Genomic DNA, 16551 nt, shown 5'->3' on the forward strand with positions numbered 1-16551 from the left:
CATCATGATTCAATAACTTTTCTGAACAGGATATCCTTATTTTTCTGAACCAAACAACTTTGCTCAACAGACAGGTGCATATGAAATCATGAAATCGTCAGACCTCTTAAGAAAACAGATTTTAACGCAGACTGTTTTGAATTTTCCTGTTTCTTGGTGTCAAGCAGAGAAAGCAAATAAGTCTGTGAATATTATAGGCGATCATAACTGGTAAATGATCATTGTCATGGTAACTTTTTTTTAAGGAGTTTAACAAATACTCGCAAATACATTGGTATATTTTCATTCAAAAACACCTAAACTATCTCATTATGCCAATAAGAGGTAACAATAAACAAAGACGTACTTATTACTTGCATACACTTTGTTTGCTTGTTTAAACCTAATATTGCTTTCATGATCACCCAAGCAATAGAAAAATGTTATAAATTAGATACAACAAAAATTGTAAATTTTGAAGGCAATTTTACGTATGTTAATTGAATTTTTGTTAAGTTGTGAAAAATACAAATCTGTCAGTGCATCATTTTCTAATGTTTTTTCTGCTCTTTGATTTTATATTCTTGTGACTTACCGTTACCATATCAAATAGTCTGTCTTTCAGTTTCCTTACATTTGACTTTCAAGACTTTCTCCTCTTCTCTTTGGATTAAATCTATCAATATTAAAAGGGAAAATAGGATATCTTAATCTTGTTCTTTGTTTTCACTACATGTAAAGATCTTTTAGACAATTATCTGTGAATTGCTGTACGAGAGCACACACCCTGTACTTTTCTCCTTAAAACTGTACTTCACTACTTACGATAATTCAGATGTCATACTGTCTATTCTAGCATCCTCATTTCAAGGAAATCATTTGAGTCATGTCTTTCTGTACACACAGGGTACCCAGAACATGTTGAGCCTTCACTCTTTGCTCAACAAGTAGGTGTGTTTGAAACCAGAAAATCTGAGGATCCTAGTCATGGAATGGTGCTGACCCAAGTCGTTACCTACCCACCTATATATTGGTGTGTATTGAATCTAGTCTTCCCAATTGATCTCATAGGAAACTATTATTGGTATGTAGCAGCTGCTCTATCTTATTCATACAAGACTTTCCTCCAACAAGCTGAAACATACTTGCTAAAAAATTATCCCACTTATATGTACAGTGTAGTGTTCAGTGTTCAGTTGATGCAATGATACATGTAAAACACGGGACATACCTTTCGTTTCTTATTTTTACAAAGACATGCTGTTATGCAAGGATTTGTTTTCCTTTTAGGATTCTTAAAGGTTTTGTTAGTTTCAGACCTTGATCATTATTGTGTGTTTGAAGTCTTTCTGCTTACATAAACTTAAGAGCTTTGTTTGTTATCTGTTGTCTATACCACTGTTGTAAATTATAGTTAACTGTTAATCGTTTCTAGAATCAAAATTCTATTAATTAAAATTTAGAAAATGGATGTTCTTATAAACATTTCCCTTTAACCCGAATCACTGATCAACATTTTCTCGAACTGAGTACGGTACATTTTAGTACGTTTTGCCATAAAGAGATAAAGAAGAAGCCACAAAGAGAGAAATAATTTAAGGAAAAAATATAAAGGATGTTATTTTTTATTACAAAGAAGCAACAAGTTGAGAATCTGTTATAAGTGAAGTTCCACAGTAAAACTATTGAAAGCTTAAATCAATATTGTTTTGATATAAGTTATGTGTCTTTGTTAAACTTCTTCAGCTAACCATAACAAAACATTCTGAAAACTATTTAGCTTATGCATATAAAATTACCTTTACTTTATATTTTTTACACCGATTATAATTATATTACTTTTTGAAATAGAAAATCTCTAATTTGTATTTTTTTAAATACCCATTCTTTGACATGAGTACCTGTCTATTTGTAGGACTGATATTTCTGTGACTGTCGAGACACAAATCCCCAAGGTCAATGGAAGTTCAGGGACATTTGTTGCTGTCAGGGTGGATCAAGGGGGATGCAATGCTTGGGAAGCCAAGGGGATTTTTCTCTTCATACTTCCTGATCAGCAGAAATTTGTTCTTGCTAATGACTTGTGTAAGTGGTCATGTATTTTTATTTCCAAAGTTCTGTTTCTCTGTTTAATTTAAATGCCCTTTTTATTAAAAAAAAATACATTTTAACCTCTTTTTGTCTGTTGTTTTTTTTTCTAATTTATTTAAGTGTACATGTGTTGTAATACTCGCATTTAGATTTTAATTATTTTGGGTTACAGCTCGTACAAAAGTTATTAAAGAAGGATCAGTTAATGTATCAACAAATGCATGGAATAATATAAGCCTCACTGTCAAAGTAAGCATACTGCTGGTAAGAGAGGGAAATAAGTAGTACCGTGTAAACACTTGCGTGTCTTTGAACGAAAAATAGCCGACAATTTTCAATAATATACGTTATAGGCCTTTTCTAAATGGGATGTTTTACTCATATTTAGTCTGAGGAATAAGATTTTAGAAAAATCTCTGAATGCATAAATATAGAAACATTGATACAAATATTAGTATTAGATATAAATATGTATCTAAAGATGTATAAATTCTGTGAATCATATATTTAGTCCAGCGATATTAAAGTGAGATACTAAAGAGATACTTATAGTAGTGTATGATCTAAAACGGGCAGTTATTGCAATAACCTACTGGTATAAACTTTATGCATAAATATCGTTTTCCCCGTCTCCCTACTTTCTGTACTTATGGTATACATTTACTCAAAAGACACGATCAAAGAACCAGAGACAAGAGTCATGTATACAGGTACATATCGTTGACCTACTAAGCGATCTTTTCTACTTTCCACTATGTATCTCTAATAAGGGAGATATACTCTTTTATAAGATTTTAGAAATTTAAAAGTAATGATAATTATATTTTGTAAATATGCATGGCTATTAAGCACACAAGCATTTGCGAGATTGGCAATATTTACTTAACCAAATTACAACAAAGACGATATGGATGGCGCGCGAGTTATTAATGGAATAAAATTCGTCGAGTTGAAGCATTGTCAAAACGTTGATGTGTCACTAGCCGACAACATTGATAACATTTCTCTTTCATTCTCAGAATTCTACAGCTGTTGGCAGTGTGAATGGAGTTCCTTTGTTTACAACAACCATTCCATCTAAACCATCCAATGGATTTGTTGCCAGAGGTACAGATTCTTATGGCAAAGCAAATTTTGATAATTTTAAAATGATGAGCTCCAAGGATATTGATATTTCAAAACTGAAAACATCTCAAGAACTCATATTTGTAGAAGATACAAAATTATATTTTATGCCAAAAAGAAATCTACCGTAAATGTTTTCACTGATGTTCGTTAACTAGCCGATTGTTAAATGTGTAAGACTGTGATATGTTAAACAAAATGTTCCATTGTTTTACTGCTGTTAACTTTCCTGCTAGGTAAAATATGCGTGCAATAATTATTCGCGAAATTCCCAAGTACCTATGCTGAAGAATTGTTCTCTTAAAATGATTACACGCAATATAAGTAATACATGAAATAATGTTAATGTTTTAAGAAGTTATATTTATTGATCAATATTAATGAAAATTATTCCTAGAATATTGCATTATTATCACTCAATTTGATTTTATTTTTCTTAACTATATAATTGAATACGTTAATAATCATGATGTATTTTGTACGAAAGGAGACTAATATCAGCCTGTTTGTAAAACCGCGGCCTGAATCGGTTCATTCGGAAATTATGCTTGACTCACAATGTCAGTCAATAATTTTCAGAGTTTTGTCATCGAATCTTATTTTATGACAGTATATGTCAGCAATGCGCTGTGTGATTGCATGGGATATTTTACACTTGTATAAACAAATATGATATTAAGATATAGAAATATTAGTTTATTATTTTCACTTTAGTATCCAATCATTTAATCTTTTGTTTTAGTACTTGAATCATAACCATAAAGAAAAGTAGATACACGTAGATAGATAGATAGATAGATAGATAGATAGATAGATAGATAGATAGATAGATAGATAGATAGATAGATAGATAGATATTGATTTGAGGAAAATATGAGCTTTAAATTTATAATTTGTAACAATGCTTTAACACAAGAGTGAGGAATATTTAGTATGATTTTATTTCAGTTTTATATTAAATTACAACCTGCGATCACCACAGTCACATGCAGCAAAACACTCGGGTCAAAGAGACGTTCTTGTTGGTGTGAACGTCGGCCCATGCATAAGCTTCTTGCTGTTATTGTTCTATTTCAAACCACGTAAATCGATTTGATCTTTAAAAAGTACAGTTTTGCAATGAAAATTATTGTACTAATACAAAAATGGTGTGTAGAAGAAATGGTTTACATAAATCTCGAGCACATCTGAATAGATAGGTAACTGATTAGTTCTTTATATTCATAAAGAAGACGAAGACATGACGAAGACATATGTGATCTTTTCTTGAGTCATTCCAATACGACTTTTAATTTGTTTTTTCATAGATTTTGTTGTCTTTCCTTTTTCTTACACTTACTTATCCAGGAAGTGTCAAGTCGTGATGTCAGTGATCAATTCTGTCAAAAATGAAATAACCCTGTAGATTTTTTTTGGCTTATTGACCACCAACTCCTTCTGTTACTAAATTTAAGGTCTAATGATAATGCAATTTTTAAAGTCAGCATGCATTCTAAACAACCATACATTATATCAAAATTATTGTCCAAAACGCCGGTGAATGAATCTGAATGAAACTGGAGAGGAACTCAGGTTAGACTGCAAGAAAAGAAAAAAGAATAGAAAGCATTTCAAACATGGAAAAGGTACAGTGTATAGTTATGTATTTTTTATCCTCATTTATATAACAAACTCAAATATTGATGTCCTGTTGTTTTACTAGAATCCATCAGTCGTCTTCATAAATTGCAACCTCCTTTAAAAAAACTGCAACAGTGTCAGAATAAAATCAATCAATATTCATAAAGATTTATTTCGTTTCCTTTACGGTCATTCGGGTTCACATAGAGGTACATGCAACTCTATGCAATTTTCAAAAGCTAAATTTAAAAAGGAATATTCTAAAGCAAACAGTTACAGTTTAAAGACATTTCATAAAATTTTACTAGGCAAAACGATATGTAGATGTTTTGCAGCTTTATATTATTGACTTTTCGAGATCCATTTTGTTGTGTAGAATTATGCATTGTGAACAATTGATATGCCTGATAGAATTAAAATATATAGAAAATGTTTCTATTCATATACCTTGAATCTTGGTATTGAAATCTTATAATATACGTAAGCATAAACATATTTTTTCTTACCTTACATTTACCTGTATATTCCCCATACATGATGCACATGCTGTACTTGTTGCCCTATTTCCTCTTGTGAAAATAAGAACCTAAACCCCCAGGTTTTCTCGAATTTCGACTGATTTATGCTCATAAGATGAAATACTACTATTAAGTACATTCTTTATAATTTTACTTAAAACCGGTACATAAAGAACACGATTCTCAAACCTCCGAAGCGTCATGTTTTTCGGTTGGTCTCAAAGATAATATATTACCTACCTGTATTGTTTAAGATCCACTGAACAAAGTGTACATTATATTTGAAAAATAAACCCTCGGTTTGAAGAACTGCTTTCAAAGTTTGTCCGAAGCAGTAGTGACGAAATCTAACTATTAATCTTATATGTTTCACATATTTTATAGCAAACTTGGTAAACCTCAGCAACTCGCCATTGCATTCGATTTCCCCGAGTTTCATTATTATCACATTCATGAAAAAAAAATTAAACGTGATAATCTTTTTAAAATATGCATACACCGAATAAATATTTTAAAGCTATGCTTAGCATGAATTAAAATACCAGGCATGTGTTGATCACTCTTCATTGGTGTCAAATATTCTGTTTGCTTTGTAATCTCATATTCAGTGGTTTTGCGTATGGATATTGTTGTTTCTACAATTATAAATTTTACATACTATTTTGAGATAACTATTAATTGCATACAAATATTTACTCGAAAAACATTGATATGTTTCCTTTCCTTTGATAACGTTAAACATCCTGGTTTCTTAGGATTCGATAAGCTTAACGCTCTGATGTTTTCACTCTCAGATGTTTGAAATGTTTGTGCTCTCGATTTACACAGGAGTTGTTAATTAGTACCTTATATTTAAATATCAGATTGAGTAATAAAAAAGATATGCTCATTTTCCTGATTGAGATATATGTGATAGAAATATAACTTCAAATTTCATTGTCTTATCTTTATCTATTTTTTATTTTTATACATTTCTCAAATAATGTCGTTAAAAATCAAAGACAATATTGCTTATCAAACTACGAAAAAGTCATACCACATTAAATGAAAATGAAATCATGACCATTACAGGTGACATGTTTTCGCATTATACTTGCCATATGGTGTACTACAGCTCATATTGTGGAATGGAACGTCAATAATCTGTTCTCCATTTAAATGATTTGGGGAGTTGCACCTAGGTTCTTCATAATAACCATTATTGTAAGGCAGCATTCTTTTTGTCTTCATAAACACTGCGAACGGCTCTAAATCGCACGTACAATCAAAGGGATTTCCTCCTATATACCTTTAATAAAATAATGGTATGCAATTATCCATATTTTGGAGGTATTTTTTAACATATAAACATACAGCTAAAACATTGCGTCGATAAAAAAATACGTGTTTTTATCTTTGTCGTGTAACTATCACATATTAATGTATTGACTTGAGAATTAAGACTATGAAAGTTCCAAAGAACGGATTAGAATAAATGTGTGACAGATATTTCCCTGCTCTCTCTCTCTCTCTCTCTCTCTCTCTCTCTCTCTCTCTCTCTCTCTCTCTCTCTCTCTCATGTCACTCCCGAACATTGCACTTCGAAAAAAACCGTGGTTGCATTATGTTCGATCTACACGTAAGAGGTTTTATGATAAACTATTCTTAGAACTGTGTTCAATTTAATGTTCTGCCTCGACGAATAAAGCTGTAAACTAGGACAAAGGCCTATTGTCTATTTTACACAGAGTTCCCAATAACTATGCACAAAAACGTACGTAAAAGAAAACAATGGACCTACGGGTAAGACAAGGCTACAAACCATTTGTTTTTGGGAACAAAAATATTTTAAATAAAAAAGATCCAGATGTGCATTTTAATTATGCATCTTAATTTTTTGTTATATTTTCACAATTGGTTTTGTTCAGTTACATGCTTTTTCTGAGCTACATCTAAGTTAATATTTTTTACTTTCTTTTGTTTGTGCCGTCTCATATAATTATCTAAATGAGTTATTCAATATCAAATAACAAAATTTTTCCACATTGCAACGCAGTTGCAAAACGTAGTAATCTGCTCGACGTCAGATGACGATGGGTCTTGTTATAGAAAATTTGATTATATATAGGATGAATTCTATTTTTACGTATGTCATACAGGTAATTTCTACATGTATATGCTACATAAGTTCATGTATACATAGCACATCTGGGGATAATCAATTTTTTTAATTGCTTCGTGGTTTATAAAGCGTAAACGTAATGGTATATCTTATAACATTAGTATAAATAAAACTCATTCCTTGAATAACTGATCGTTGTTTGGTCGCCGGTGTAACGAAGAATATTGACCTTGGCTTAAAATTGACCCGGGGGTCGGGGGGGGGGATATTCTTAACGTTGAAAATGGATACCAAAAGTCGTAAAATGTTTACCCGGGGTCATTTTACAACAGCTTGAATTTTTTTTCTTATCTCTAATGGCTCCAACACGGTAAAAATTAACCTCGTTTCGTTTCGATTTTTGGTTTCGTTTCGTTTGGTTTGGTTTGGTTTCGATTCTTTTCGATTTCGTTTCGCACTTTACAGGCGCCCGCAAATTTGATATAACCGTAAACGTTTGCAAGGGAACTCCACAAAACTTTGCATTATCTGATATTTCGCTCTATTCGTGTTTGTACTGAACAACTGTGTATCCTGTTAATAAACTATGTAAATAAGGCTAAAAAAATAACCTTTTGTTTTAAATGGGACGGATGAGTCGGGTTATCATAGTAGTTTATCATAATAACACCTATTCACATCCAAAATTTAAAAAAATGATTTATTATTATGTCAGATTGTTAGTGTGTGCTTAATTTCTTTTGAATTTAGAGCCAGTTCATGATCAAAATTCCATGATGCAGATCATTTTTTAACGGACCAGGATCTATGTCAACACTTTGGGTATCAATATTCAATGTTTAAAAATGATCCCGGGTCGATTTTAGACTAAGGTCAAAATAACGCGTTTCACCGGTAACAACAAACTCACCGCAACGTTAATATTTGTTTTATTTCAATATTTCAAGATTTGATTAATTGAATATTGAATTTGTATACATGTAATCAATAAAATATCAAAACTTATAAAGTATTGAAATAATTAAAATAAACAATCAGATCAGATTATGAGAGTTATAAAATATCATTATGTTTATGTGACGTTTTAAATAGTTCTTTTTTGCAAATACTCACATATTTGTTAGATTAGGGATAAACATTTCCTTACTCAGGAACGTAATATTATTAACATACAGGTATCTACAATGAAACAGCGTCTTATAATTATTTTCTTGATTATTTATCTGGCATTGATTCGTATATTATTTAAATGATCACAGACAAACAAATTGCTGTTTAATTCTTGAAAACTGAGAGGGGAGATTTGGACTGGAATATTTATAAAAAAAGATTGTCAATGAAAACTTTATGCTCTGTATCTATTCAGTGACACTGCCACTTATAAACTGTAATTCATTTTTAAAAGAGTTTAGTAATGTGTTTTTTCATAAAATCGCAATCATACTGTACCATTTTTAGGGATTTTTCTTAAATTTTCTAAAAATACTCAACGTCCCATAGCTCAAATAGTATGTCAATGACTTATTTCGTTGAAAGTAAAAAATAACCAATGGCATACAACAAAAAGTCTATGGCACATAATGAATTGTTTTTCATTAACACAGTGGAATATTTTTTTCATTCTGAGTAGCCTAAACGTAATCCTGAAATGATGTCTTAGAAGGTCAGGCTACTTAGTTAGACTGATCTTAATTCGTTAAGCCAATCTAAAATCTTAGCATCCAATGCAATCACAAGCCGTTTAATAGGATTAGTTTGTTCATAATAAAATACAATATGATTTACTCAAAAGTATTATAACTTAAAAGCGTTCTTTATTTTTTAACGATGTCACCCCCAATAATAAAATAACTGTGTACCATACCAGAGAACATACTGATTTGTAACTCTCAGAAAAAAAACAAAACGTCCGAATAAAACAAATCAAAGAACAATCCAAATCTCCATCGTCCTTTAAATGAAGAACCGACGGTATTATTCCTAGATATTAATGAAGATATTACCATTTTGACCATTGATATCACATCTTATTCATCTTTTAAAAGGGCAATATAAAACTCTTAGTATATGGTCAACAAGTTTGATTTGATCCTAATGGTGCACAACACTGTTAGAGTCTACTTTGTTGTCAAACCGACTCGAAAGTACTCTAAATGTTAATAATGACATCTCACAAAACTACCAGTTATCAAAAATGCTAAAATTAAATTAATTTGCCTCTTCGCTAGCCAATGGTTTTCGGTGCTCTCCAGTCGCCATCAATGGGGAGCAAAGTACATTGTAGACCGAAAATCCTGCACTAGTAAAGATGATTAATTTGCGATAAAACGATATGGCAGTCGAGCAATCGCAAGTTTACATAAATTCATAAATACGCATTATGACCCTTTTATCTCCAATTACCGCCATATAAGCTGTTACGCTCATAAAGCAGAGAGCACTAATCATTCGTCATCGCATTTAGGTATTTTATTCACCCAAAAACGATACATTGGACGACAATTTTGGAGAATCGCGTTATGAAATAAAACAAATGACAACAACTACACGGTGAAAAAAATCCAATGAAAGACATATCAAAACAGACTGAAATTCAAACACACATATTCCAGAATCGTCGTAAATAGCTGTGTTTTTATGTCATTCGGTTAAGCCATCGCACATTCGCAAATCATACATTGTAATACATGTAGATTGTGCAGTGACAACATTAATTTAAGAAAACAAAGTATTTCTTGTAGAAACTGATAAAAACGACAACACGTTATTATTATTTTTTGGGGCTGGGGGGGGGGATTTACTACCGCTTATTTACCATGGTATAAGAAGTGCAGCCGTTGTCTATAGTGATGCAAACCACTATTTAAATGCGGATACCATTCAAAATCTTTCAAATAATATACTGTTTTTATTTTTCATTGATTGTAGATTTTTTTTACTTCTTAAACACATTGCTGCAAAATATAGTACATGCATTTAGAAGTCTATGCAACTTGGATGTCTCATTCGGAAAGCAACCGACTGTAACTTTTTTGACTTGTAAATTGATCTCAGTAGCAACTGAGAGTCGATCAAACATAATATGGCGATTAGATACATTTATAAGTTTATTTCAGAATGGAAAATAAACCAACATAATTTTTAATCAATCAGAAATGTTATACTAAACATTTATTTATGCAATCCTTATAGTTCATATTGCATTCAGTACCGTTAATTCGTATTTTGCATAAAACACCTAAATTTTAGCAAGGAGGGTTTCTAAAGGAATGAGTCTTTTCTGGTTTTCGACTTGTCAAACGTAAATTTGGTTAACTGTACATTATATCAAGATGAAAGGAAATTAAAGTATAACATTTTTTAAAACTATTATACAATTTGGTATAGATATGGTAATCAATGTTTAGAATCTAACAAGGATTATATTTTGGCGAAATATTTGCGTAGGAAAATATCACATGTTTCGCAATTCCGAATTTCTGTAAATTAATGAGTCTGTTTTAGCATTTTAAAAACAATAACACTAATGTTGGATTTTTTTTACTAATATGAACAATAAATAATACTTGGGTTTCAGAATATTTTTTAGAATATGATTTGCCTATCAAATTACATTTTTTATAAACTTTTAAAGTGCCCATTTTATACATTTATTTGTGTTTAAAATCACTTAGGTCAGTTTTTCTCTCTTCTTAAATGGTCAATATATTAGCTTTTCTGTATCTATATCTTTATATAAATTCTTCATAATACGTAAAAAAAAATTATATTGGAAGCATAAAAAAATAATCAAAATATCTTAAAAATCTACGAAAATTAGAGCTTAGCAATATCAAATTTAGTTTCAATATTTATTCCAATTTAGTAGTATAAGCTGACAGACATTCTGATATTATGTCATTTCATTGAAGAGTAGAATCTTCATATCTTTAACAGATGTCTACATAACTGCAAAGAACTACATTTATTTTTATCACCCTTTAAGTTAGGAAAAAGCTTATATTGACCTGACCTTTGTGCGAAAACAATGGGGTCAAATTTGATTAAAGTGATAGAATCATTTGGGTATATATATATATATAATATGTTTTACTGTATCAAAATTTCATGGATTTCTTTCTATATGAAGTTTGTTTGATAACGATAAGACTCCTTCTTTAAGACCTAAAAAGGCCACTATTTAGCAACAATTTCCTGGTAAAGTATGTGATTTGCCAATAAACGATTAAAGGTTTCAGATCAGCATGGCTAGAGACTGAGATATGTGCAAATCTACTAGTAGGCATTGCTTAGTTCAATATTGATCAAAAACAAACTTGTATCTTATATCTTATCGGACAAAATTTTAAATGTAATACAAAGTTTTAAATCATTGTTGGGTAGAACGTAAAGATGATAAATAAGGAAGGAAAAAATCAGACTTACAGTTTCTGTAGTTGTGGTAATCCCTGAAAAGTGTTGCTGTCAATTCTGCTTATCTGATTTCTATAAAGGGACCTATATGAGTGCAAGGTATAATCATTTATGAGTAAAAACACAGTTTTAGATAATAAAGTATGAAGAGAAGTAATTTAAGTTTGTATGCTATATTTAACACGTAGTATATTTCATCGCTATGCACATTTTTAATGAATATATTAAAATTATTTACAAATCGTTCATTTCTGAGATGTTTTATGTACAAGATCATTGAATTTTAACTTAATTTGTATGATTTTTAAAAGGACGGTTGGGGATGGAAGGGTTGGGTTTAATGGCATGCTTCAAGGGTGCGTACTAAACACGCCTTTATATGCACTGTTGTTGTTGATAATCAATATATAATAGTGATATAAACATAAAGTTAAACGAAGTTGGTTGTCCTAAACACTAATAACAAAACTTAAAGTCACTTAAAATCAAAACTTAAAGTATGTTATGATCAAGCATATTGAATTATACGTTCTTGCAATTTGCAACCAACCGTTGTTGTTTAACATTATTTATTCAGGTAGAAGGGAAATTGCCGTACAAAAAACAATAACCTATAACTCCCATAATTAATTTTTGTAAAAAAATAGACAAAGGAGAGACTGAAGAAACATTATTCATATTCGTAAAATCAATAAGACTCAACCCTGTCATCCCTGTCATACCTTGGGCAAATAAGTTGAATGAGACGGCTGAAAACAGCACCGATTTATATCTTCTTAACAAATAGCTGGATGTATATATTTTCTATTGTTAAGTTTGGTAACTTTTCATATTTACACTACCTGAGTTGTAATGATTCGTTTAAGATAACGATTATTATATCAGCGGCTTTACAATTTATACTTGATGGCTGGGTAAATTGTCACCGCAGATTTCTGGCACTGGGTTACTATAAGTTTTAGGAATCATGTGTCTCAATTTTATGCAGATTTACAACATCGTAATTTTCAAATCAATTACTCAGATATATACGCTGCTGGTGACACTAATTCTGCTTCCTACACAAGTCTCATCGTTCCTTACTATTATCACTAGTTCAAGTAAGAACGTTTACTACATGTGTGGCAGGTTTAACCGAACATCTGTTTCAAAACTTTAATTTGCTCTTTAACCTTTTTACGCAATCCTGCATCTAAAATGATGGACTCTGGTTTAGTTTCCATAAGATCCCCCTTTTCGCAAATGTAATCCTTGTTTGTAACTCTGTATTCTGTTATTGATGAATGTTGATAGAATGTGTGAACCTTAGCACATTAGGTGATATTCATTTGACTTAAAATATGTATTCAGTGGAAGATGAAAAAAGGTTTGTTCCCATAACCTTTTCACAAATTCCGCTAAGAGAAAACACATATATCCGTTGAAAATACTTAGTGAAAATGGATAAGGTAATGAAAGAAAACATTATTTAGGCATCTTATATCATTTTACTAAAATATAAACAAGATGATATGCATACATTAAATAGTACAACATTTGTTAAATAATAAAATTTCAAATAATTTCAGCCAGTAAATATCAGCTGTTTATGATAATAAACGTTCTGTGGTGACATTTATCATACAACAGTAGAAAAAATGAGATCAGGCAGCAGACCTTAACCTTGAACTAGTTCCATTTCAGTTCAGCTGATTTCCTTAAAAATTACGTCGAACGTTTGTGTAACTCCTCTATGTCATTTGATACCAACCAGTCGCCACGATCTACATCAGGGTCATGTTTGAATAGATTCATTTCTAAGAAGTCTTTTAGGAAATACAGGCCCACAGCCACCAGTTCATACCACACAACTAGCAGTTTTTGTTGTTTATGTACTACACAGCTCTAGTTGTCCCACCACTTATTAAGGCATTGTCACAAGTATGTAACACACTATGGCATACCCAGACACCACGTGCCTAGTTCTTGACATGGTTTTTTATTTTATTCGAAATTAGCAGTTTTCAACAATGTCTATGAAACCAAACAAATCAGGTCGGCTTTTTATTGGTAAGCATTATTACCGGCGAAAATGAGCTATCAAAACGCAACAATAGGCTTAATTATAAAGTTGTGAATTTTGAGCATATCTTACTCCTGTACAAAAAACGCAATGTTCTACACTCAAATATTTCAAAATTATCAAGCTGAATATAGGAACTACTATCACATTACCAATGTTCTGACTTTCAGGTCATTATGGATTATTTGAGAAGCCGCCAAAAAAAAACTAGCTTCACGTTTTTTGGCATGTTGGGTCAAACATTAACTCGCTATCATTTTAAAGCCGCTCTGTTTATTCTGTTTAATACTATTGTCCCACGTGGTATGGACAACCCAACCGTAACAATAAAATCATTCATTTTGCATTAAGACAGCAACGTTTTTCGCTCAATAAGGTTTGATTATTAAACCAATCAAGTTTCTAGTCGTTGGTTTGCAAAAACATATCGTTCTTACATTTATAATGTAGTTTATTGATGTGCAGCTCATGGGCATTTTATTTATTTTTATGTTACACGTAGTTGTGTGGATATTAAGAAATGAGGCTACAAGACTAACATGTAGCATTTAATCACGTCGAGGATTACCTAAATTGTTCATGATTCATTATGAGGAAAATAATCTGAAGAAAAAAAATCTATGAATTCGTTGACTCTTAATTGGCCTTTTTGATGCTTTGTGAAAACTCGAAGACGTGTTCCAAGCAACTTAAATAATGTATTCTCTTACCCGTCCATGTAACACAATTCTCTACATGGATAAGAGTTACAGACCAATCAAGTAAGTATTGGATAGGGTACAAATTAGGTCTGTACCATGAAAAAAAGGTATAAAGGTCAAAATCTACAAAATGATCCTAGAGTGACTTTTTGGTGCTAGAACCATTATGACGTCAAAATTGATTTTGATGAATCTTTCCCCGTATTTTGCAGCTTTAAAGCAATAATGTAGAGAATGAAACAATATGTTGACATTCTATATTTAATCATGTGAAAAGTAATCCCGGTACCTATATTCAATTTGACATAATTTTAAAGAGGATGTCAAGAGCTTGTTTACTGCCGTTTTTGGAGAGACAGTAGGCAATCTAGATATATTAAATTGGTCTAAAATGGACAAAACTTCTAGATTTGTTACTTTTATCCTTCATATTTCATAGAAAATGGTTGTTTAAAACATGATATTTCATTATTTTTACGAAACATTTAAGCCCGTGTACACCCTATGAAACAAAGATAGTGTTATGAAGCATCACTGAAAGAATTTATATATTGAATTTCATAAACCTGTAGGCACCTTTTATTTACTAGATCTTGACCTTAAGTTGATGAATAACCATAACACTTTAATTATGATGATGTGTATATCATTCGGATGTAGATTGTGTTCATGGGGTCAACATTTAAAAAAAAAACCACAAACCAAAAAAAAAAAAAACAAAAAAAAAAAAAAAAACCCAACAAACCAGATACAGTACCGATCAGACCCAACCTAACACCAGAGTAAACCCAAACTAAACCCCGGGTTTACTTTTTTGGTTTACTTGGGGTTTACTCTGGGTTCACTTTTTAAAAATGTGGGTCCACTTGGGGTTTACTTTGGGTTTACTCGGGGTTTACTCTAGGTATTTTGAAATTGCTTTTGAGGTCAACTGTATGCACTGAATTGTGAAGCAGACTAGTATTTTAATCCTACTATCCTTCTGCCTGTAATTCCTACCCCTTGTATATTCCGAATACAGAGTTAGCGTCTGCTTTCAGGGCTAAACTTCTGGCCGGGTTTAATCTATGTGTCAACTCTGGGTTTACTTTGGGTTTACTCTTGGTCTACTCTAGTAAACCCAAAGTAAACCCGGAGTAAACCCAGAAAATAAACCCAGGGTTTAGTTGGGGTTTACTTTCTGTTAGGTTGGGTCTGATCGGTACTGAAGGTTCCTCCGATTCTCTTTTAAGTAAATGCACCTTCTGTGACACTTGAAGTTTTGGTGAACGCCTCAGTTTGACAGTTTGAACACTCAGTTGGCAGTGGTTGGTGGTTGTCGTTTGTACCTGTATTAACGTGTACAGTTCCATGTGCTAACTGACAGTTTATGATAACTATTGTATGTTTTATATTTCAGTGACGTGTGTGAATTTTAGGAAGTTAATACTTGTAAAAAGAATTCAGTTTTACTTGATAAAACATTATTTGTTAAATCATGTTATATGTTAAATTTTAAATAAAGATTTCAAACTTAAGGTAGCTCGAAGGTAACTGCTTGTGAGACACATACCCTAACAACTTGTCCGCTTGATCCATTGGGTTCAAAGTTTTATATCTGAGATTTATTTGAGATTCGTCTTCGTGGTTATGATGTTATGTAATTGTCTTTCAAACACAGCAGTGCTGATCAAATCAAGCAATGAAATTTCAATGTCAGAAAAATTATGCAAAATACAATTTTAGTTGTTTAACACATTTTGAAACTGTTCTCTTAATTTTTAAACGAATCAGACAAATTTATATTACTTAACCCAATAATTGAAAAGACAATTTAGACTCAGTTATAAAAATTATCAATATGCGTTCCGGCATTAAAACATTAAAGTTTTGATATTTTACAAAACTTTATGTTTTCATTATGACGTTACACTAAGTTATCATCTTACGTTGAGAACCAAA

At 31.4% G+C, this 16551-nt stretch overlaps 1 protein-coding gene across 2 annotated transcripts in view; it reads left to right on the plus strand.

Annotated features, from left to right (window-relative positions):
* LOC128181440 (galactocerebrosidase-like) overlaps window positions 1–3506 on the plus strand; it is a 164256-nt gene extending 160750 nt beyond the window's left edge. The window contains exons 2-5 of one of the 2 annotated variants that reach the window (XM_052849840.1): window positions 886–1063; window positions 1895–2064; window positions 2243–2319; window positions 3090–3506. In XM_052849840.1, the coding sequence (XP_052705800.1) occupies window positions 972–1063; window positions 1895–2064; window positions 2243–2319; window positions 3090–3326 (576 nt within the window). In that variant the 5' untranslated portion in view covers window positions 886–971 and the 3' untranslated portion in view covers window positions 3327–3506. Of the gene's footprint in view, window positions 1–15; window positions 211–885; window positions 1064–1894; window positions 2065–2242; window positions 2320–3089 lie in introns of those variants that run through there. The other variant, XM_052849839.1, reaches the window with a different exon arrangement.
* Window positions 3507–16551: the final 13045 nt, after the last annotated feature.

The sequence above is a fragment of the Crassostrea angulata genome, chromosome 4, assembly GCF_025612915.1.
Source record: "Crassostrea angulata isolate pt1a10 chromosome 4, ASM2561291v2, whole genome shotgun sequence".
Taxonomy (NCBI): Eukaryota; Metazoa; Mollusca; class Bivalvia; order Ostreida; family Ostreidae; genus Magallana; species Magallana angulata.